The 23,099-nt window shown below is 45.9% G+C and overlaps 1 protein-coding gene across 4 annotated transcripts in view; it reads left to right on the top strand.

The window, feature by feature from the left end:
- Positions 1-23,099, top strand: part of LOC115182477 (collagen alpha-1(XIV) chain) — a 161,616-nt gene that overhangs the window by 16,515 nt on the left and 122,002 nt on the right. For all 4 annotated transcript variants that reach the window (XM_029744077.1, XM_029744076.1, XM_029744078.1 and 1 more), the window contains exons 3-15: positions 529-648; positions 2,416-2,580; positions 4,378-4,539; positions 5,462-5,622; positions 7,737-7,866; positions 8,087-8,232; positions 9,842-9,971; positions 14,756-14,895; positions 15,815-15,941; positions 16,652-16,791; positions 21,706-21,838; positions 22,170-22,205; positions 22,933-23,075. In XM_029744077.1, the coding sequence (XP_029599937.1) occupies positions 529-648; positions 2,416-2,580; positions 4,378-4,539; positions 5,462-5,622; positions 7,737-7,866; positions 8,087-8,232; positions 9,842-9,971; positions 14,756-14,895; positions 15,815-15,941; positions 16,652-16,791; positions 21,706-21,838; positions 22,170-22,205; positions 22,933-23,075 (1,733 nt within the window). The remainder of the gene's footprint in view (positions 1-528; positions 649-2,415; positions 2,581-4,377; positions 4,540-5,461; positions 5,623-7,736; positions 7,867-8,086; positions 8,233-9,841; positions 9,972-14,755; positions 14,896-15,814; positions 15,942-16,651; positions 16,792-21,705; positions 21,839-22,169; positions 22,206-22,932; positions 23,076-23,099) is intronic.

Here is a 23,099-nt window from a genome sequence, read left to right as displayed (position 1 = left end):
AAGCAGTAGCATCACTGTCTGTTATTGACCAGGATAGGTAAGCAGTAGCATCACTGTCTGTTATTGACCAGGATAGGTAAGCAGTAGCATCACTGTCTGTTATTGACCAGGATAGGTAAGCAGTAGCTTCACTGTCTATTATTGACCAGGATAGGTAAGCAGTAGCATCACTGTCTGTTATTGACCAAGATAGGTAAGCAGTAGCATCACTGTCTGCTATTGACCAGGATAGGTAAGCAGTAGCATCACTGTCTGTTATTGACCAGGATAGGTAAGCAGTAGCATCACTGTCTGTTATTGACCAGGATAGGTAAGCACTAGCATCACTGTCTGTTATTAGTCTTACTGTACTGGTCTGTCACAGGGTTCATTAGCCTTACTGTACTGTCACAGGGTTCAATAGCCTTACTGTACTGTACTGTCACAGGGTTCATTAGCCTGGTCAAATGCAGGTGTGAAGTATATTCCCTTATGTACTTATCCTAAAATGAAATAATAATTATTGTATTGTACTGTATTCCCTCCCAGGTCTGGCCCAGTACAGTGGGGACCCCAGGATAGAGTGGCATCTGAATGCCTTCACCACTAAAGATGCAGTCCTGGATGCTGTGAAGAACCTGCCCTATAAGGGAGGCAACACACTGACAGGTACACTACACCAGGAGCTCTCTGCCTGTATCCCTAATGACAGCTATGGAAAGGTCACAATAGATTTAGCCTAGAGGGGGATGTTTAGCAATGCTTAATACACAATCTACACAGACCTATTGAAATCTGTTTAGAGATTTTTGCATGAATATAAAGCGTTTTGTTAAGGGTAACAAGAGTTAGTGAGGGAAGGCTATATGACTTTTAGAAGTATCAACCAGTGGAGCCATCATCAGGGAACTGTGTCTATCTGTGTATCTGTCTGTCTAGCTGTCTAGCTGTCTGTGTAGCTGTCTAGCTGTGTATCTGTCTATCTGTGTAGCTGTGCATCTGTGCAGATGTCTATCTGTGTAGCTGTCTAGTTGTCCATCTGTGCATCTGTCTATCTGTGTAGCTCTCTATCTGTCCATCTGTCCATCTGTGCAGATTTCTATCTGTGTTGCTGTCTGTCTGTCTGTCTGTCTGTCTGTCTGTCTGTCTGTCTGTCTGTCTGTCTGTCTGTCTGTCTGTCTGTCTGTCTGTCTGTCTGTCTGTCTGTCTGTCTGTCTGTCTGTCTGTCTGTCTGTCTGTCTGTCTGTCTGTCTGTCTGTCTGTGTAGCTGTGTAGCTGTGTAGCTGTCCATCTGTCCAACTGTGTAGCTGTGTATCTGTCTAGCTGTGTATCTGTGTATCTGTCTATCTGTCTAGCTGTGTAGCTGTGTAGCTGTGTATCTGTCTAGCTGTCTATCTGTGTATCTGTGTATCTGTGTAGCTGTGTATCTGTCTATCTGTCTATCTGTCTATCTGTGTATCTGTCTATCTGTGTATCTGTGTAGCTGTCTATCTGTCTATATGTGTAGCTGTGTAGCTGTCTAGCTGTGTACATTTACATTTACATTTACGTCATTTAGCAGACGCTCTTATCCAGAGCGACTTACAGTAGTGAATGCATACATTTCATACAATTTCATACATTTATTTATTTTTTCTGTGCTGTCAGCTGTCTAGCTGTGTATCTGTCTAGCAGTCTAGCTGTCTATTTGTGTAGCTGTCTATCTGTCTATACGTGTAGCTGTCAAGCTGTGTATCTGTCTATCTGTGTAGCTGTCTAGCTGTCTATCTCTGTAGCTATCTATCTGTCTATCTGTGTAACTGTCTATCTGTGTATCTGTATAACTGTGTAACTGTGTAACTAAACTGTGTAACTCTTTACATATCTGTGTGTATCTGGGTACACTGAGTGTACAAAACATTAGGAACACCTTCCTAATATTGAGTTTCACCCCCTTTTGCCCTCAGAACAGCCTCAGGTCATCAGGACATGGGACTCTACAAGGTGTTTAAAGCATTCCACAGGGATGCTGGTGCATGTTGACTACAATGCTTCCCACAGTTGTGTCAAGTTGCCCTTAATGTCCTTTGGGTGGTGGACCATTCTTGATCCACACAGGAAACTGTTGCGTGTGAAAAACCCAGCAGCATTGAAGTTCTTGATGCGCCTGGCACTTACTACCACTCCCCATTCAAAGGCACTTAAATATTTTGTCTTGCCCATTCACCCTTTGAATGGCACACAATCCATGTCACAATTGTCTCAAGGCTTAAAAATCCTTATTTAACGTGTCTCCTCCCCTTCATCTACACTGATTGAATTGGATTTAACAAGTGACATCAATAAGGGATCATAGCTTTCACCTGGATTCACCTGGTCAGTCTGTCATGGAAAGAGCAGGTGTTCCAAATGTTTTGTCCACTCAGTCTATCTGTGTATTTCTGTGTATCTCTGTAGGCCTGGCCCTGACCTATATCCTGGAGAACAGCTTCAAGCCGGAGTCAGGCTCCAGGAGCGGCGTACCCAAAGTCGGTATCCTAATCACAGATGGGAAGTCCCAGGATGACGTGATCCCCCCTGCCCAGAGCCTGAGGGACGCTGGCATCGAACTCTTCGCCATCGGTAGGACTCAAGGCCTTGTTGTCCTTACTGTAGTATGAACACATGATGGTGTCTTTAGGAGATCTACAGTGTATAAACAACTGAAATAAGACATTTACATAAGTATTCAGACCCTTTCCTCAGTACTTTGTTGAAGTATTTTCAGGTCTCTCCAGAGATGTTCGATTGGGTTCAAATCCGGGCTCTGGCTGGGCCACTCAAGGACATTCAGAGACTTGTCGCGAAGCCACTCCTGCGTTGTCTTGGCTGTGTGCTTAGGGTCATTGTCCTGTTGGAAGGTGAACCTTTGCCCCAGTCTGAGGCCCTGAGTGCTCTGGCACAGGTTTTCATCAAATATCTCTCTGTACTTTGCTCCGTTCATCTTTGCCGCAATGCTGACTAGCTTGGCATTCAGGCTAAAGAGTTCATCAGACCAAATAATCTTGTTTCTCATGGTCTGAGAATCTTTAGGTGCCTTTTGGCAAACGCCAAGCGGTTTGTCATGTGCATTTTACATGACAGCCTGCTGGAAGGTTCTCCCATCTCCACAGAGGAACTCTAGAGCACTGTCTGATTGACCGTAGGGTTCTTGGTTACTCCCTGACCAAGGCCCTTCTCCCCCATTGCTCAGTTTGGCTGGGCGGCCAGCTCTAGGAAGAGTCTTGGTGGTTCCAAACTTCTTCCACTTAAGAATGATGGAGGCCACTGTGTTCTTGGAGACCTTCAATGCTGCAGAAATGTTTTGGTACCCTTCCCCAGATCTGTGCCTTGACACAATCCTGTCTCGGAGCTATACGGACAATTCCTTCGACCTCATGGCTTGGTTTTTGCTCTGACATGCACTGTCAACTGTAGGACCTTTATTTAGACAGGTGTGTGCCTTTCCAAACATGTCCAATCAATTGAATTTACCACAGGTGGGCTCCAATCAAGTTGTAGAAACATCTCAAGGATGATCAATGGAAACAGGATGCACCTGAGCTCAATTTCGTGTTTCATAGCAAAGGGTCTGAATACTTATATAAATAAGGTATTTTTTTATTATTTTTTATTTGCAAAAATATCTAAAAACCTGTTTTCGCTTTGTCATTATGGGTTATTGTGATGTCATTTTGGGGTATTGTGATGTCATTATGGGGTATTGTGATGTCATTTTGGGGTATTGTGATGTCATTATGGGGTATTGTGATGTCATTATGGGGTATTGTGATGTCATTTTGGGGTATTGTGATGTCATTATGGGGTATTGTGTGTAGATTGGTGAGGATTGTTTTTATATAATACATTTTAGAATAAGGCTGTAATGTAACATTTTGGGGAAAAAGTCAAGGGGTCTGAATACTTTCCGAAGGCACAGTATATTCATGCTGTGGGACTTGATGTTGTCAGCAGGACACAGTTAGTGTGCCATGAATGTTGTTTTAGAGGTAAAGGCTGACATGGTGACATATTTTGTGTTATGTAAAGGGAAACAAAAGGAAACGGATAGATCTTGATCTTGATCTTAATCTAAATCTAAATCTTGATCCAAATCTTGATCTTGATCTAAATCTTCATCTAAATCTTAATCTAGATCTTAAACTTGATCTAAATCTTAATCTAGATCTAAATCTTGATCTAAATCTTAATCTAAATCTTGATCTCAATCTTAATCTAAATCTTAATCTAGATCTTAATCTTGATCTAAATCTTAATCTTGATCTAAATCTTGATCTAGATCTAAATCTTGATTTAGATCTTAATCTTGATCTAAATCTTAATCTAAATCTTAATCTTAATCTTGATCTTGATCTTAGTGCTCTCTCTCCCTGTGTGCAGGTGTAAAGAATGCTGATGAGAATGAGCTGAGGGCCATAGCTTCTGAGCCTGACAACACTCATGTGTACAACGTGGCAGACTTCAGCATCATGAGCTCTATCGTAGAGGGACTGACCCAGATAGTCTGTGAACGGGTAGAGGAGCAGGACAAGGAGATCAAAGGTGAACAAATCAAATCCGAGAGCAAAGACGTTGACACTTCAGTCCTCATACTACTGTATGTCTTTACAGTACATACTGTCTCATTCACTTAGACATAGTGCCCAGTCTTCAGTCCTCATACTGCTGTATATCTTTACAGTACATACTGTCTCATTCACTTAGACATAGTGCCCATATGTAGTGTATACTGAATAAATATGCACTTATTTATTTATTTATTTTATTTTACCGTTATTTTACCAGGTAAGTTGACTGAGAACACATTCTCATTTACAGCAACGACCTGGGGAATAGTTACAGGGGAGAGGAGGGGGATGAATGAGCCAATTGTAAGCTGGGGATGACTTAGACATACACACTTCGAAAAAAGGGTTCCAAAAGGGTTCTTCGGCTGTCCCCATAGGAATACCTTTTTTGGTTACAGGTAGAACCCTTCTGGGTTCCATTTAGAACCCTCTATGGAAAGAGTTCTACATGGAACCCAAAAGGGTTCTACCTGGAGCCGAAACGGTTCTAGTTGGAACCAAAAATAGTTCTTCATAGGGTTCTCCTATGGGGACAGCCGAAGAACCCTTTTAGGTTCTAGATAGCATATTTTATTTCTTAGAGTGTACAGTACAAACTTTCCAGACCATACATTCTCTAACGATCCGTTGTAATGTCTCTCCAGAGGAGACGGCAAGTCAGGAGACACAGGACCGAGGGACATCAACATGTCCATACAGTATACTGTACAGTCTTTCACCTTAGATGATGCTATCCTGTACTATCTGAATGTCTGTTCCTCTAGGAGATTCTGCAGGACAGGAGACACAGGGAGCTCCTCAGGACCGAGGGACATCAACATGTCCATACAGTATACTGTACAGTCTTTCACCTTAGATGATGCTATCCTGTACTATCTGAATGTCTGTTCCTCTAGGAGAGTCTGCAGGACAGGAGACACAGGGAGCCCCTCAGGACCTAGTGACATCAGAGGTGACAGCCAGGAGTTTCAGGGTGTCCTGGAGTCACGCTCCCGGCGGTGTAGAGAAGTACCGTGTGGTGTACTACCCTGCTACCCAGGGAGGACGGCCTGAAGAGGTATACACACTCCATCTTACTCTCCCACCCAGTCGTTTTTTATGTCCATCTGCTGCAGGTGAAACCAAGGGGTTGGAACCCAAATTATTTTCAAATCGTTTCGTTCTGAATAGAATCACAATTTTTTCCGTTCCGTTCCACTGTTCTGAACAGAAAAATAAAGTTCTGAACCGGTTCAAACCTCAAAGTACCAGTTTATATTTTTCATTTCTGTTCCTTTTTTAACCTTTGAAATAGACAGTTGTTTACATTTAGCTCATTAAATGACTTCACCAATCAGTGCAGATAGAACAGGCAAGATGCGACTGACATTTTGCGGGTGGGGAGAGAGCAAGAGAGGGTGGAGGAGGAGGCTCGAAGAGCTGGGCATCTTGTTATGAAGTGCATTATCTGACACAGGTCTACAGAATTCTACCTAGGAAGAGCGGCTTCTATGGAGGAACTTTGAATGTCCTTTGAGCTAGCTAGCTAACAAGCTTGTGTGTGCAGAGTGGCACCAGAATTAAAAACACGTCTTACTTTTTTGTTGTTAGTAAATCCAACGTTAAACGTGATAACTAGGCCTACAGTATCATTAAATAATATTGAAAAAGTGTATCCATTCTTCTCTAGCCAATTAAAAATCTCTCTCCCTATCTTCTGAATCAAGCTTGTAACGTCAGTACAGTAGCTTCTGTGTCTGAGGGGGAGGGGCAGGTAGTCTAAACACGCCACAGTTAAAGATTTTCAACTTGCAGGCAGACACTGGAATACGTTTGTGAGTGACAGAGTGAGGGCTTTGCATAGGCGCTTTGTTGCATTCTTTTGTGGGGCTGGAAAAAAATGCCTGGAACATAAAATAATTATGTTATTAACCGGTTCTCATGCTTTTAAAATAACGGTTCTGTTCCGGAACAGTATGGATCACTTTCGTTCCAGGTTCCTTTTCTATTCCTTGAAAAATGTACATTACTGGATGTATTCACTCAAGATGTTCAGGACAACTTTTCTGAATGTATTGACTCGAGATGTTCAGTCTCTGTGTATCTCTCTGACCCAGTCTCTGTGTATCTCTGTGTATCTCTCTGACCCAGTATCTGTGTATCTCTCTGACCCCAGTCTCTCTGTATCTCTCTGACCCAGTCTCTCTGTATCTGTGTATCTCTCTGACCCAGTCTCTGTGTATCTCTGTGTATCTCTCTGAACCAGTCTCTGTGTATCTCTCTGACCCAGTCTCTGTGTATCTCTGTGTATCTCTCTGACCCAGTATGTGTGTATCTCTCTGTATCCCTCTGACCGTCTCTCTGTATGTCTCTGACCCAGTCTCTGTGTATCTCTCTGACCCAGTATCTGTGTATCTCTCTGACCCAGTATCTGTGTATCTCTCTGACCCAGTCTCTCTGTATCTCTGTGTATCTCTCTGTCCAAGTCTCTGTGTATCTCTGTGTATCTCTCTGACCCAGTATCTGTGTATCTCTGTGTATCTCTCTGAACCAGTCTCTGTGTATCTCTGTGTATCTCTCTGACCCAGTCTCTGTGTATCTCTCTGACCCAGTCTCTGTGTATCTCTCTGAACCAGTCTCTGTGTATCTCTGTGTATCTCTCTGACCCAGTCTCTGTGTATCTCTCTGACCCAGTCTCTGTGTATCTCTGTGTATCTCTCTGACCCAGTCTCTGTGTATCTCTCTGACCCAGTATCTCTGTATCTCTGTGTATCTCTCTGACCCAGTATCTGTGTATCTCTCTGACCCAGTCTCTGTGTATCTCTGTGTATCTCTCTGACCCAGTATCTGTGTATCTCTCTGACCCAGTCTCTGTGTATCTCTGTGTATCTCTCTGACCCAGTATCTGTGTATCTCTCTGACCCAGTATATGTGTATCTCTCTGACCCAGTCTCTGTGTATCTCTCTGACCCAGTATCTCTGTATCTCTGTGTATCTCTCTGACCCAGTATCTGTGTATCTCTCTGACCCAGTCTCTGTGTATCTCTGTGTATCTCTCTGACCCAGTATCTGTGTATCTCTCTGACCCAGTCTCTGTGTATCTCTCTGACCCAGTCTCTTTGTATCTCACTGAACCAGTCTCTGTGTATTTCGGTGTATCTCTTTGACCCAGTCTCTCTGTATCTCTCCCAGGCTGTGGTGGACGGCACAGAGAACTCTGTGGTTCTGCGGTATCTCAACTCCTTAACAGAGTACCAGTTAGCTGTGTTTGCTGTCTACACCAGCACAGCTAGCGAGGCACTTCGTGGCAGCGAGACCACATGTGAGTCCACCTCCCTTCTCATTGTCAGCAAGACTATTTTCTATACTTGTTCTTTTTTCCCTCAACTCCTGGGCCAAGTTGGATGTGTGTAAACATACTCTTTCACCTGGGTTTAACCCAATTCTCTCTGTGTGTCTGTGTGTGTCTGTGTGTATCTGTGTGTATGTGTCTGTTTGTTCCTGTGTGTGTGCGTTCCTGCGTGTGTTCACGTGTGTCTCAGTGGCTCTCCCCATGGTGAACGGCCTGGAGCTGTACGACGTTACCCACAACACCATGCGGGCGCGGTGGAGCGGTGTGCAGGGCGTCTCGGGGTACATGGTCCTATACGCCCCCCTGACCAAGGACGGGGCCTCCGACGAGAAAGAGGTACCCCAGCCGGAGGGCCGAGAGCCTGTGTGGGATCGGTCTGGGGGAGGGTTCTTCCTGGAGGGGCTGCTGGTGGTCCGTGTCTCTTTTCTCCTGATGAAATACAGCATGATAATCCCTAGTTCCTAAACCACAGGACCACCGGGGATGGGAGGCCTTGTGTCAGTAGATCTGGTGCTGAACTGAACCTCCAGCAGCACCCTGGTGATCTGGAGGCTCCAGAGGCTTATTGGATCTGGTGGTGTCATGGAGGAAGGAGAGGCCTCAATAAGAGGACTTCCTCTGTCCCTGTCCCTGTCTCTGTCCCCGTCCCCGTCTCTGTCCCTGTCTTTGTCCCCGTCTCTGTCCCTGTCCCTGTCTCTGTCCCCGTCCCCGTCTCTGTCCCTGTCTTTGTCCCCGTCTCTGTCTCTGTCCCTGTCTCTGTCCCTGTCCCTGTCCCCGTCTCCGTCCCCGTCTCCGTCCCCGTCCCCGTCTCCGTCCCTGTCTCTGTCCCTGTCCCTGTCCCCGTCCCCGTCCCCGTCTCTGTCTCTGTCCCTGTCCCTGTCCCTGTCCCTGTCCCCGTCCCCGTCTCTGTCCCTGTCCCTGTCCCTGTCCCTGTCTCTGTCCCTGTCCCCGTCTCTGTCCCTGTCCCTGTCCCTGTCCCTGTCTCTGTCCCTGTCCCCGTCCCCGTCTCTGTCCCTGTCCCTGTCTCTGTCTCTGTCCCTGTCCCTGTCCCCGTCCCCGTCTCTGTCCCCGTCCCTGTCTCTGTCTTTGTCCCTGTCCCTATCTCTGTCCATGTATCTGTTCCTGTCCCTGTCTCTAGAGAACATGTTGCAGTTTTAAAGAAAGTTTGCTTCAATTCTACATTTTGCCATGGGGCAGAGAGAAGATTTAGCAATGTTATAACTAATTTCATGCAATTCTACTCATTTTGCCATGGGGCAGAGAGGGAAATTAGCTGTTTTACATTTTGCCATAGGGTGTATTTTTGCATTTTTTAATATGATATCTGAGCGACACTGGCTAACAAAATCAATGGGCCCCTGGTCGGTATTTCAACCATGATAGCAAGTTTAGATAGCTGTCCGCTAAACTAACTGACTGGGCTAATTGGCTGACTATCAGTGACTGACATAACAAGAGAAAACTGATGATGCACAACCACATGTAGAAGTTGCACCTTGTGTATTCTACTGTTCTACCTAGCAACAGCAAGTTGAGACCCCGATTGAGTTTCTAATATATATATATATTATGGGGAACTTTGGTTTAACCAAACTCTCTGTGTGGGCCGCGGGCCGGACTATTCCACAAGATAAACGACTCTGCTTTTTCTACAGTATTGTGTGCCTCAGAAATAATACTGTACATTCTGTAAAGCTGTTTTCAGACAGTGCAAAGAAGTTACATGTTTCATGTGGAATTATTCTCCATGCTAATCAGGCTTCCAGATGGTGCGTCTTGGCTTGAGTCCCAACAGTACCCTGTTCCCCATATAGTCCACTACATTAGTCCACTACACAAGTAGTGCACTATATAAGGAATAGGTTGTAATTTGGGACTCACACAACTGTGTCATCTGGACCTTCACTGATGCCATGCTTTCCCATTTCCCCCTTTAAACCAACAGATGAAGGTGTCAGATGCAGTAACTGATCTGGAGCTGGAGGACTTGACTCCTGCTACAGAGTACACTGTGACAGTCTATGCCATGTATGGAGAAGAAGCTAGCGATCCTATGACTAGCCAGCAGACCACCTGTAAGTGTCCTCTTAAACCTACTGTAAAATATTCAGATAAAGGACAGATATACTGTGGGTCTTCCTGAGGACAGATATACTGCTGGTCTTCCTGAGGACAGATATACTGCAGGTCTTCCTGAGGACAGATATACTGCAGGTCTTCCTGAGGACAGATATACTGCAGGTCTTCCTGAGGACAGATATACTGTAGGTCTTCCTGAGGACAGATATACTGTAGGTCTTCCTGAGGACAAATAGGACAGATATACTGAAGGTCTTCCTGAGGACAGATATACTGTAGGTCTTCCTGAGGACAGATATACTGTAGGTCTTCCTGAGGACAGATATACTGAAGGTCTTCCTGAGGACAGATATACTGTAGGTCTTCCTGAGGACAGATATACTGAAGGTCTTCCTGAGGACAGATAAACTGTAGGTCTTCCTGAGGACAGATATACTGTAGGTCTTCCTGAGGACAGATATACTGTAGGTCTTCCTGAGGACAGATCTACTGCAGGTCTTCCTGAGGACAGATATACTGTGGGTCTTCCTGAGGACAGATATACTGCAGGTCTTCTTGAGGACAGATATACTGTAGGTCTTCCCGAGGACAGATATACTGTAGGTCTTCCTGAGGACAAATAGGACAGATATACTGAAGGTCTTCCTGAGGACAGATATACTGAAGGTCTTCCTGAGGACAGATATACTGTAGGTCTTCCTGAGGACAAATAGGACAGATATACTGCAGGTCTTCCTGAGGACAGATATACTGAAGGTCTTCCTGAGGACAGATATACTGAAGGTCTTCCTGAGGACAGATATACTGCAGGTCTTCCTGAGGACAGATATACTGCAGGTCTTCCTGAGGACAGATATACTGCAGGTCTTCCTGAGGACAGATATACTGTAGGTCTTCCTGAGGACAGATATACTGTAGGTCTTCCTGAGGACAAATAGGACAGATATACTGAAGGTCTTCCTGAGGACAGATATACTGTAGGTCTTCCTGAGGACAGATATACTGTAGGTCTTCCTGAGGACAGATATACTGAAGGTCTTCCTGAGGACAGATATACTGTAGGTCTTCCTGAGGACAGATATACTGAAGGTCTTCCTGAGGACAGATAAACTGTAGGTCTTCCTGAGGACAGATATACTGTAGGTCTTCCTGAGGACAGATATACTGTAGGTCTTCCTGAGGACAGATCTACTGCAGGTCTTCCTGAGGACAGATATACTGTGGGTCTTCCTGAGGACAGATATACTGCAGGTCTTCTTGAGGACAGATATACTGTAGGTCTTCCCGAGGACAGATATACTGTAGGTCTTCCTGAGGACAAATAGGACAGATATACTGAAGGTCTTCCTGAGGACAGATATACTGAAGGTCTTCCTGAGGACAGATATACTGTAGGTCTTCCTGAGGACAAATAGGACAGATATACTGCAGGTCTTCCTGAGGACAGATATACTGAAGGTCTTCCTGAGGACAGATATACTGAAGGTCTTCCTGAGGACAGATATACTGCAGGTCTTCCTGAGGACAGATATACTGAAGGTCTTCCTGAGGACAGAGTTACTGTAGGTCTTCCTGAGGACAAATATACTGCAGGTCTTCCTGAGGACAGATATACTGCAGGTCTTCCTGAGGACAGATATACTGTAGGTCTTCCTGAGGACAAATAGGACAGATATACTGAAGGTCTTCATGAGGATAGATATACTGAAGGTCTTCCTGAGGACAGATATACTGTAGGTCTTCCTGAGGACAAATAGGACAGATATACTGCAGGTCTTCCTGAGGACAGATATACTGAAGGTCTTCCTGAGGACAGATATACTGAAGGTCTTCCTGAGGACAGATATACTGAAGGTCTTCCTGAGGACAGATATACTGTAGGTCTTCCTGAGGACAGATATACTGTAGGTCTTCCTGAGGAGAAATATACTGCAGGTCTTCCTGAGGACAGATATACTGAAGGTCTTCCTGAGGACAGATATACTGCAGGTCTTCCTGAGGACAGATATACTGCAGGTCTTCCTGAGGACAGATATACTGCAGGTCTTCCTGAGGACAGATATACTGTAGGTCTTCCTGAGGACAGATATACTGTAGGTCTTCCTGAGGACAAATAGGACAGATATACTGAAGGTCTTCCTGAGGACAGATATACTGTAGGTCTTCCTGAGGACAGATATACTGTAGGTCTTCCTGAGGACAGATATACTGAAGGTCTTCCTGAGGACAGATATACTGTAGGTCTTCCTGAGGACAGATATACTGAAGGTCTTCCTGAGGACAGATAAACTGTAGGTCTTCCTGAGGACAGATATACTGTAGGTCTTCCTGAGGACAGATATACTGTAGGTCTTCCTGAGGACAGATCTACTGCAGGTCTTCCTGAGGACAGATATACTGTGGGTCTTCCTGAGGACAGATATACTGCAGGTCTTCTTGAGGACAGATATACTGTAGGTCTTCCCGAGGACAGATATACTGTAGGTCTTCCTGAGGACAAATAGGACAGATATACTGAAGGTCTTCCTGAGGACAGATATACTGAAGGTCTTCCTGAGGACAGATATACTGTAGGTCTTCCTGAGGACAAATAGGACAGATATACTGCAGGTCTTCCTGAGGACAGATATACTGAAGGTCTTCCTGAGGACAGATATACTGAAGGTCTTCCTGAGGACAGATATACTGCAGGTCTTCCTGAGGACAGATATACTGCAGGTCTTCCTGAGGACAGATATACTGCAGGTCTTCCTGAGGACAGATATACTGTAGGTCTTCCTGAGGACAGATATACTGTAGGTCTTCCTGAGGACAAATAGGACAGATATACTGAAGGTCTTCCTGAGGACAGATATACTGTAGGTCTTCCTGAGGACAGATATACTGTAGGTCTTCCTGAGGACAGATATACTGAAGGTCTTCCTGAGGACAGATATACTGTAGGTCTTCCTGAGGACAGATATACTGAAGGTCTTCCTGAGGACAGATAAACTGTAGGTCTTCCTGAGGACAGATATACTGTAGGTCTTCCTGAGGACAGATATACTGTAGGTCTTCCTGAGGACAGATCTACTGCAGGTCTTCCTGAGGACAGATATACTGTGGGTCTTCCTGAGGACAGATATACTGCAGGTCTTCTTGAGGACAGATATACTGTAGGTCTTCCCGAGGACAGATATACTGTAGGTCTTCCTGAGGACAAATAGGACAGATATACTGAAGGTCTTCCTGAGGACAGATATACTGAAGGTCTTCCTGAGGACAGATATACTGTAGGTCTTCCTGAGGACAAATAGGACAGATATACTGCAGGTCTTCCTGAGGACAGATATACTGAAGGTCTTCCTGAGGACAGATATACTGAAGGTCTTCCTGAGGACAGATATACTGCAGGTCTTCCTGAGGACAGATATACTGAAGGTCTTCCTGAGGACAGAGTTACTGTAGGTCTTCCTGAGGACAAATATACTGCAGGTCTTCCTGAGGACAGATATACTGCAGGTCTTCCTGAGGACAGATATACTGTAGGTCTTCCTGAGGACAAATAGGACAGATATACTGAAGGTCTTCATGAGGATAGATATACTGAAGGTCTTCCTGAGGACAGATATACTGTAGGTCTTCCTGAGGACAAATAGGACAGATATACTGCAGGTCTTCCTGAGGACAGATATACTGAAGGTCTTCCTGAGGACAGATATACTGAAGGTCTTCCTGAGGACAGATATACTGAAGGTCTTCCTGAGGACAGATATACTGTAGGTCTTCCTGAGGACAGATATACTGTAGGTCTTCCTGAGGACAAATATACTGCAGGTCTTCCTGAGGACAGATATACTGAAGGTCTTCCTGAGGACAGATATACTGTAGGTCTTCCTGAGGACAGATATACTGTAGGTCTTCCTGAGGACAGATATACTGAAGGTCTTCCTGAGGACAGATATACTGTAGGTCTTCCTGAGGACAAATATACTGCAGGTCTTCCTGAGGACAGATATACTGCAGGTCTTCCTGAGGACAGATATACTGTAGGTCTTCCTGAGGACAGATATACTGTAGGTCTTCCTGAGGACAGATATACTGCAGGTCTTCCTGAGGACAGATATACTGTAGGTCTTCCTGAGGACAGATATACTGTAGGTCTTCCTGAGGACAGATATACTGAAGGTCTTCCTGAGGACAGATATACTGCAGGTCTTCCTGAGGACAGATATACTGTAGGTCTTCCTGAGGACAGATATACTGTAGGTCTTCCTGAGGACAGATATACTGTAAGTCTTTCTGAGGACAGATATACTGTAGGTCTTCCTGAGGACAGATATACTGAAGGTCTTCCTGAGGACAGATATACTGTAGGTCTTCCTGAGGACAGATATACTGTAGGTCTTCCTGAGGACAGATATACTGTAAGTCTTCCTGAGGACAGATATACTGTAGGTCTTCCTGAGGACAGATATACTGAAGGTCTTCCTGAGGACAGATATACTGTAGGTCTTCCTGAGGACAGATATACTGTAGGTCTTCCTGAGGACAGATATACTGCAGGTCTTCCTGAGGACAGATATACTGCAGGTCTTCCTGAGGACAGATATACTGCAGGTCTTCCTGAGGACAGATATACTGCAGGTCTTCCTGAGGACAGATATAGCTGTCTTCAGACGTTGTAGCTGTATAGCACTTAGTGACAACTGCTGATGGAAAAAGGGCTCTGTAAATACATTTGATTGATTGATTGATCTCTTCAACATGACATTTTGAGTTAACCCCTTTGTGTCTGCAGTACCACTGAGCCCTCCCAAGAACCTTGTGTTCTCTGAGGTGGACCACAACTCAGCCAAACTGTCATGGGAAGCTGCCTCTAGGAAGGTGACAGGATACCGCATCATGTACGTCAAGACTGACGGGCTAAAGACTGATGAGGTGAGAGACAACACTAGGGGATTTAACCTAGAACAAGACTAGGGGATTTAACCTAGAACAAGACTAGGGGATTTAAACTAGAACAAGACTAGGGGATTTAAACTAGAACAAGACTAGGGGATTTAAACTAGAACAAGACTAGGGGATTTAAACTAGAACAAGACTAGGGGATTTAACCTAGAACAAGACTAGGGGATTTAACCTAGAACAAGACTAGGGGATTTAAACTAGAACAAGACTAGGGGATTTAAACTAGAACAAGACTAGGGGATTTAACCTAGAACAAGACTATGGGATTTAACCTAGAACAAGACTATGGGATTTAACCTAGAACAAGATTAGGGGATTTAACCTAGAACAAGACTAGGGGATTTAACCTAGAACAAGACTATGGGATTTAACCTACAACAAGACTATGGGATTTAACCTAGAACAAGACTAGGGGATTTAAACTAGAACAAGACTAGGGGATTTAACCTAGAACAAGACTAGGGGATTTAACCTAGAACAAGACTAGGGGATTTAACCTAGAACAAGACTAGGGGATTTAACCTAGAGTTATCCATATATTACATCTGACTTCCTTCTCCGTCCGTCCGTCTGTCCGTCTGTCCGTCTGTCCGTCTGTCCGTCTGTCCGTCTGTCCGTCCGTCCGTCTGTCCGTCTGCCTGCCTGCCTGCCTGCCTGTCTGTCTGTCTCTGTCTCTTCTCTCTCTCTTCTGTCAATACTGTGTCTCTCTCTCTTCTCGCAATACTGTGTGTCTCTCTCTCTTCTGTCAATACTGTGTGTCTCTCTCTCTTCTCGCAATACTGTGCGTCTCTCTCTCTTCTGTCAATACTGTGTCTCTCTCTCTTCTCGCAATACTGTGCGTCTCTCTCTCTCTCTTCTGTCAATACTGTGTGTCTCTGTTTCCCCTTAGGTGGATGTGGGTCCAGTCACGTCCTGGACTCTGAATGACCTGACGTCTGCAAGGGAGTATGAGGTAGCCATCTTTGGGATCTACGACGAGGGCCAATCAGAAGCCCTCTCTGGCAGCTTCACCACCGGTAAGAACCAATCAGAGTTTCTTAGAGTAGTGCCAGATGAGCAGGGTTTGCACTTTAGGAGCTATTTTATTGGTACTAACCAGGTCAGAATAGGACTGTAGTATGAGTTCTTCCTATTGGTACTAACCAGGTCAGAATAGGACTGTAGTATGAGTTCTTCCTATTGGTACTAACCAGGTCAGAATAGGACTGTAGTATGAGTTCTTCCTATTGGTACTAACCAGGTCAGAATAGGACTGTAGTATGAGTTCTTCCTATTGGTACTAACCAGGTCAGAATAGGACTGTAGTATGAGTTCTTCCTATTGGTACTACCGAGGTCAGAATAGGACTGTAGTACGAGTTCTTCCTATTGGTACTAACCAGGTCAGAATAGGACTGTAGTATGAGTTCTTCCTATTGGTACTAACCAGGGCAGAATAGGACTGTAGTATGAGTTCTTCCTATTGGTACTAACCAGGTCAGAATAGGGCTGTAGTTTGAGTTCTTCCTATTGGTACTAACCAGGTCAGAATAGGGCTGTAGTTTGAGTTCTTCCTATTGGTACTAACCAGGTCAGAATAGGACTGTAGTATGAGTTCTTCCTATTGGTACTAACCAGGTCAGAATAGGACTGTAGTATGAGTTCTTCCAGTCAGAAGTGATGTGTGTTTTACTTCATGTTATATCTGATCTTCCTGTTCTGATGATGCTGTTTGATCTCTCTAATAGACCCTGTGCCAGGCCCTCTTGACCTCCAGGCCAGTGAGGTCACCGCAGACAGCTTCCGGGTCAGCTGGGGTCACTCTGCTCCAGGAATCGTCCTCTACAAACTGACCTGGGCTCCTTATGATGGAGGGGACACTAAGGAGGTCAGTATGGGACAATCCACTAAGGAGGTTGGTACTGGGACAACCCACTAAGGAGGTCAGTATGGAGACAACCCACTAAGGAGGTTGGTACTGGGACAACCCACTAAGGAGGTTGGTACTGGGACAATCCACTGAGGAGGTTGGTACTGGGACAATCCACTAAGGAGGTTGGTACTGGGACAATCCACTGAGGAGGTTGGTACTGGGACAACCCACTAAGGAGGTTGGTACTGGGACAACCCACTAAGGAGGTTGGTACTGGGACAACCCACTAAGGAGGTTGGTACTGGGACAATCCACTGAGGAGGTTGGTACTGAGACAATCCACTAAGGAGGTTGGTACTGGGACAATCCACTGAGGAGGTTGGTACTGGGACAATCCACTAAGGAGGTTGGTACTGAGACAACCCACTAAGGAGGTTGGTACTGGGACAATCCACTGAGGAGGTTGGTACTGGGACAATCCACTAAGGAGGTTGGTACAGAGACAATCCACTAAGGAGGTTGGTACTGGGACAATCCACTGAGGAGGTTGGTACTGGGACAATCCACTAAGGAGGTTGGTACTGGGACAATCCACTAAGGAGGTTGGTACTGGGACAATCCACTGAGGAGGTTGGTACTGAGACAATCCACTAAGGAGGTTGGTACTGGGACAATCCACTGAGGAGGTTGGTACTGGGACAATCCACTAAGGAGGTTGGTACTGAGACAACCCACTAAGGAGGTTGGTACTGGGACAATCCACTGAGGAGGTTGGTACTGGGACAATCCACTAAGGAGGTTGGTACTGGGACAATCCACTGAGGAGGTTGGTACTGGGACAACCCACTAAGGAGGTTGGTACTGGGACAATCCACTAAGGAGGTTGGTACTGGGACAATCCACTGAGGAGGTTGGTACTGGGACAATCCACTGAGGAGGTTGGTACTGGGACAACCCACTAAGGAGGTTGGTACTGGGACAATCCACTAAGGAGGTTGGTACTGGGACAATCCACTAAGGAGGTTGGTACTGGGACAATCCACTGAGGAGGTTGGTACTGAGACAATCCACTAAGGAGGTTGGTACTGGGACAATCCACTAAGGAGGTTGGTACTGGGACAATCCACTGAGGAGGTTGGTACTGAGACAATCCACTAAGGAGGTTGGTACTGAGACAATCCACTAAGGAGGTTGGTACTGGGACAACCCACTAAGGAGGTTGGTACTGGGACAACCCACTAAGGAGGTTGGTACTGGGACAATCCACTAAGGAGGTTGGTACTGGGACAATCCACTGAGGAGGTTGGTACTGGGACAATCCACTGAGGAGGTTGGTACTGGGACAACCCACTAAGGAGGTTGGTACTGGGACAACCCACTAAGGAGGTTGGTACTGGGACAACCCACTAAGGAGGTTGGTACTGAGACAATCCACTAAGGAGGTTGGTACTGGGACAATCCACTAAGGAGGTTGGTACTGGGACAATCCACTAAGGAGGTTGGTACTGGGACAATCCACTGAGGAGGTTGGTACTGGGACAATCCACTGAGGAGGTTGGTACTGAGACAATCCACTGAGGAGGTTGGTACTGGGACAATCCACTAAGGAGGTTGGTACAGAGACAATCCACTAAGGAGGTTGGTACTGGGACAATCCACTGAGGAGGTTGGTACTGGGACAATCCACTAAGGAGGTTGGTACTGGGACAATCCACTAAGGAGGTTGGTACTGGGACAATCCACTGAGGAGGTTGGTACTGAGACAATCCACTAAGGAGGTTGGTACTGGGACAATCCACTGAGGAGGTTGGTACTGGGACAATCCACTAAGGAGGTTGGTACTGAGACAACCCACTAAGGAGGTTGGTACTGAGACAATCCACTAAGGAGGTTGGTACTGGGACAATCCACTGAGGAGGTTGGTACTGGGACAATCCACTAAGGAGGTTGGTACTGGGACAATCCACTAAGGAGGTTGGTACTGGGACAATCCACTGAGGAGGTTGGTACTGAGACAATCCACTAAGGAGGTTGGTACTGGGACAATCCACTGAGGAGGTTGGTACTGGGACAATCCACTAAGGAGGTTGGTACTGAGACAACCCACTAAGGAGGTTGGTACTGAGACAATCCACTAAGGAGGTTGGTACTGGGACAATCCACTGAGGAGGTTGGTACTGGGACAATCCACTAAGGAGGTTGGTACTGGGACAATCCACTAAGGAGGTTGGTACTGGGACAATCCACTGAGGAGGTTGGTACTGAGACAATCCACTAAGGAGGTTGGTACTGGGACAATCCACTGAGGAGGTTGGTACTGGGACAATCCACTAAGGAGGTTGGTACTGAGACAACCCACTAAGGAGGTTGGTACTGGGACAATCCACTGAGGAGGTTGGTACTGGGACAATCCACTAAGGAGGTTGGTACTGGGACAATCCACTGAGGAGGTTGGTACTGGGACAACCCACTAAGGAGGTTGGTACTGGGACAATCCACTAAGGAGGTTGGTACTGGGACAATCCACTGAGGAGGTTGGTACTGGGACAATCCACTGAGGAGGTTGGTACTGGGACAACCCACTAAGGAGGTTGGTACTGGGACAATCCACTAAGGAGGTTGGTACTGGGACAATCCACTAAGGAGGTTGGTACTGGGACAATCCACTAAGGAGGTTGGTACTGAGACAACCCACTAAGGAGGTTGGTACTGGGACAACCCAAAAGGGAAACCAGACCTGGATCAATGCATTTGTCAAATGCTTCCTGAGACTCTTGCTGCTCTTAATTTAGTTTGCCAGGTAAAATATAATACATGGAATAGTCCCAAAACTCCAATACATAGAATCCAAGTTAGATACTTGACTTGATTGGATGCCTGATTGACTAGGTTTTTAGTGGCTGATATAACTGTGATCCTGGCTCAGATCCAAAGTGTTGATAATCTGTCCGTAACAAGAGAACATCAGCTGTAGAATGGCACCATGCTCCAGTCTCTAGCCAACTGGTGAGGTATTAGCCTGGTCCCAGATCTGTTTGTGCTGTTTTGCCAACTCCTATGACAACAGCCATTGGAGGTGTCTATAAAGCACAAACCGTTATGGCCCCAGGCTAGTGAAATATGCTCTCTGAACTGACTAGCCAGCCTCATTCCTGGGTCCTGACTGACTACTGTAGCTAGCTGGTCTTTAAAGATAGCACTGCAGGTCAGCAGGTCGGTGTGTTTACCGGGAGTCACCGCAGCAGAAAATAATACACTGCTGACGCTGTGGAGTAGATACACTGGGTGTGTCTGTGAGGTAGGGTGGTGGAATGTTACTGTGGAGTAGATACACTGTCTGTGTCTGTGAGGTAGGGTGGTGGAATGTTACTGTGGAGTAGATACACTGGGTGTGTCTGTGAGGTAGGGTGGTGGAATGTTACTGTGGAGTAGATACACTGTCTGTGTCTGTGAGGTAGGGTGGTGGAATGTTACTGTGGAGTAGATACACTGTCTGTGTCTGTGAGGTAGGGTGGTGGAATGTTACTGTGGAGTAGATACACTGTCTGTGTCTGTGAGGTAGGGTGGTGGAATGTTACTGTGGAGTAGATACACTGTCTGTGTCTGTGAGGTAGGGTGGTGGAATGTTACTGTGGAGTAGAGACACTGTCTGTGTCTGTGAGGTAGGGTGGTGGAATGTTACTGTGCAGTAGATACACTGTCTGTGTCTGTGAGGTAGGGTGGTGGAATGTTACTGTGGAGTAGATATACTGGGTGTGTCTGTGAGGTAGGGTGGTGGAATGTTACTGTGGAGTAGAGACACTGTCTGTGTCTGTGAGGTAGGGTGGTGGAATGTTACTGTGGAGTAGATACACTGTCTGTGTCTCTCATGGCACCCTGTTCCCTGTAAAGTGCATTACTTTGGATCTGAGCCCTATGTAGTAGAGCTGTGAGGCTGTGACTGTAGAGCTGTGAGGCTGTGACTGTAGAGCTGTGAGGCTGTGACTGTAGAGCTGTGAGGCTGTGACTGTAGAGCTGTGCGGCTGTGACTGTAGAGCTGTGACTGCAGAGCTGTGAGCCTGTGACTGTAGACCTGTGAGGCTGTGACTGTTGAGCAGTAAGGCTGTGACTGTAGAGCTGTGAGGCTGTGACTGTAGAGCTGTGAGGCTGTGACTGTAGACCTGTGAGAATGGGACTGTAGAGCTGTGAGGCTGTGACTTTAGACCTGTGAGGCTGGGACTGTAGAGCTGTGAGGCTGTGACTTTAGACCTGTGAGGCTGTGACTGTAGAGCTGTGACTGTAGAGCTGTGAGGCTGTGACTTTAGACCTGTGAGGCTGGGACTGTAGACCTGTGAGGCTGTGACTTTAGACCTGTGAGGCTGTGACTTTAGACCTGTGAGGCTGTGACTTTAGACCTGTGAGGCTGTGACTTTAGACCTGTGAGGCTGTGACTTTAGACCTGTGAGGCTGTGACTTTAGACCTGTGAGGCTGGGACTGTAGACCTGTGAGGCTGTGACTTTAGACCTGTGAGGCTGTGACTGTAGACCTGTGAGGCTGTGATTGTAGAGCTGTGACTGTAGACCTGTGAGACTGTGATTGTAGAGCTGTGACTGTAGACCTGTGAGGCTGTGACTATGAAGTAGGGTGGTGGAGAGATTTTCCCACAAAACCCACCAATGCAGACTAGTTGAGTTAATCCATGAGAGAGCAGTGTATGATAATGATATTGATCATAGTAGGTGTATTTTTATCCTCTCTCTCTCTCTCTCTCTCTCTCTCTCTCTGTCTCTGTCTCTCTCTCTCTCTCTCTCTCTCTCTCTCTCTCTCTCTCTCTCTCTCTCTCTCTCTCTCTCTCTCTCTCTCTCCCTCTCTCTCTCTCTCTCTCTCTCTCTCTCTCTCTCTCTCTCTCTCTCTCTCTCTCTCTCTCTCTCTCTCTCTCTGTATTCTAGTTGGTTCTAAGTGGTGATGTGGACTCCTTCCTCCTCAGTGGACTGAGCCCTAACACGGAGTATGAAGTGATGCTCCAAGCCATCTTCACCGACCAATCAGAGAGCGATGCAGTGTTAGTGGTGGAGACAACACGTGAGAGAATAATGCAACTCAACTCATTCTCTATGCACCATACAGCAGTTCTGCAGTTTTACACCGTGACTTTAAATCAGACCTTATCTACAAAGGGCCAGGCTTTCACTCCAGCCATATCAGTAAGACTCCAGATTCAAGTATTGAACTAATCACTTTGTCCAATAGACGTAATGAGTTGAATCAGATGTGGTACTGCTTTGACTGGAGCTGCAGCCTGCACCCACACTGGGTACGCAACGTTGACAAATCTAAACTGTAGTACTTGATTTAGTTCTAGTATTGTATTTCTCTCTGCTTGTCTTACTAACTGCATCACTATTGTTTCCAGTTGCCAGGACAACAACGGTTGCCACTACAACGCCAGGTAATGAACGTTCTGACTGTTGTTTAAATTGTTCTTATTGGTCGAATGGAAAAGGCTGTTTTTCATGTTGTCACCAAGCGTTCTGCTCCCACAAGTCTCTCTGACTCGATTATAGTCCTGCCGAGAGCCACATGGTACCATATGGGACCAAACTGGAGTTTCCAAATTCAATCATCAAGGATTTACTACTTTTAAACTACTGTCGTATTTCTCATGTCTGAAGTCATTTATACTCATGTACCTGGGTTATGTCTTATAGCTAGAGCTCAGAGTTATTCCTGGTGGACATTTAGTCTCTTCTACCTGGGTTATATCTCATAGCTACGGCTCAGAATGATTCCTGGTGGACATTTAGTCTCTTCTACCTTGGTTATATCTCATAGCTACGGCTCAGAATTATTCCTGGTCAGGTAATGTGGTCAGGAGTGTTATCTCTTCGGCAGGGGTTGCTTTGCTTTGGTTTTAGAATGACTTGTTACTTGATCACGCTGGTATAAAGTGACAGACTAATCCTGGTTTATAAAGATGTGATTATTGACTGCATTGTGTTGTTAAATGACATGGTGCTGAATATCATGATTGTGATTGCATATGTTGATGGTGAGTCATTTCATGTTGTGTGAACTCAATCAGGTCTCTTGTCCAAGCTGTTATCAGCTAACTGGCCTGGTCAAAAGGATTCAATAAGTCGATACATGAATATCTCTGTGTTATCTGTCCCCTCCAGTGGTACGTCAGGCGGTGAGAGGCCTGCAGGTCCAGGAGGAGACCACCTACAGCCTGGAGGTGTCATGGCAGCTGGAGGATCCTAAGGTGGACCAGTACAGAGTCACCTACGTCAGCCTCACAGGAGACCGCAATGAGGAGTCAGTGAGTTTGGAGCTCGTTTAGCGG

The sequence above is a fragment of the Salmo trutta genome, unplaced genomic scaffold (assembly GCF_901001165.1).
Source record: "Salmo trutta unplaced genomic scaffold, fSalTru1.1, whole genome shotgun sequence".
Classification (NCBI taxonomy): Eukaryota; Metazoa; Chordata; class Actinopteri; order Salmoniformes; family Salmonidae; genus Salmo; species Salmo trutta.
This window is presented reverse-complemented; position numbering and strand designations above follow the sequence as displayed.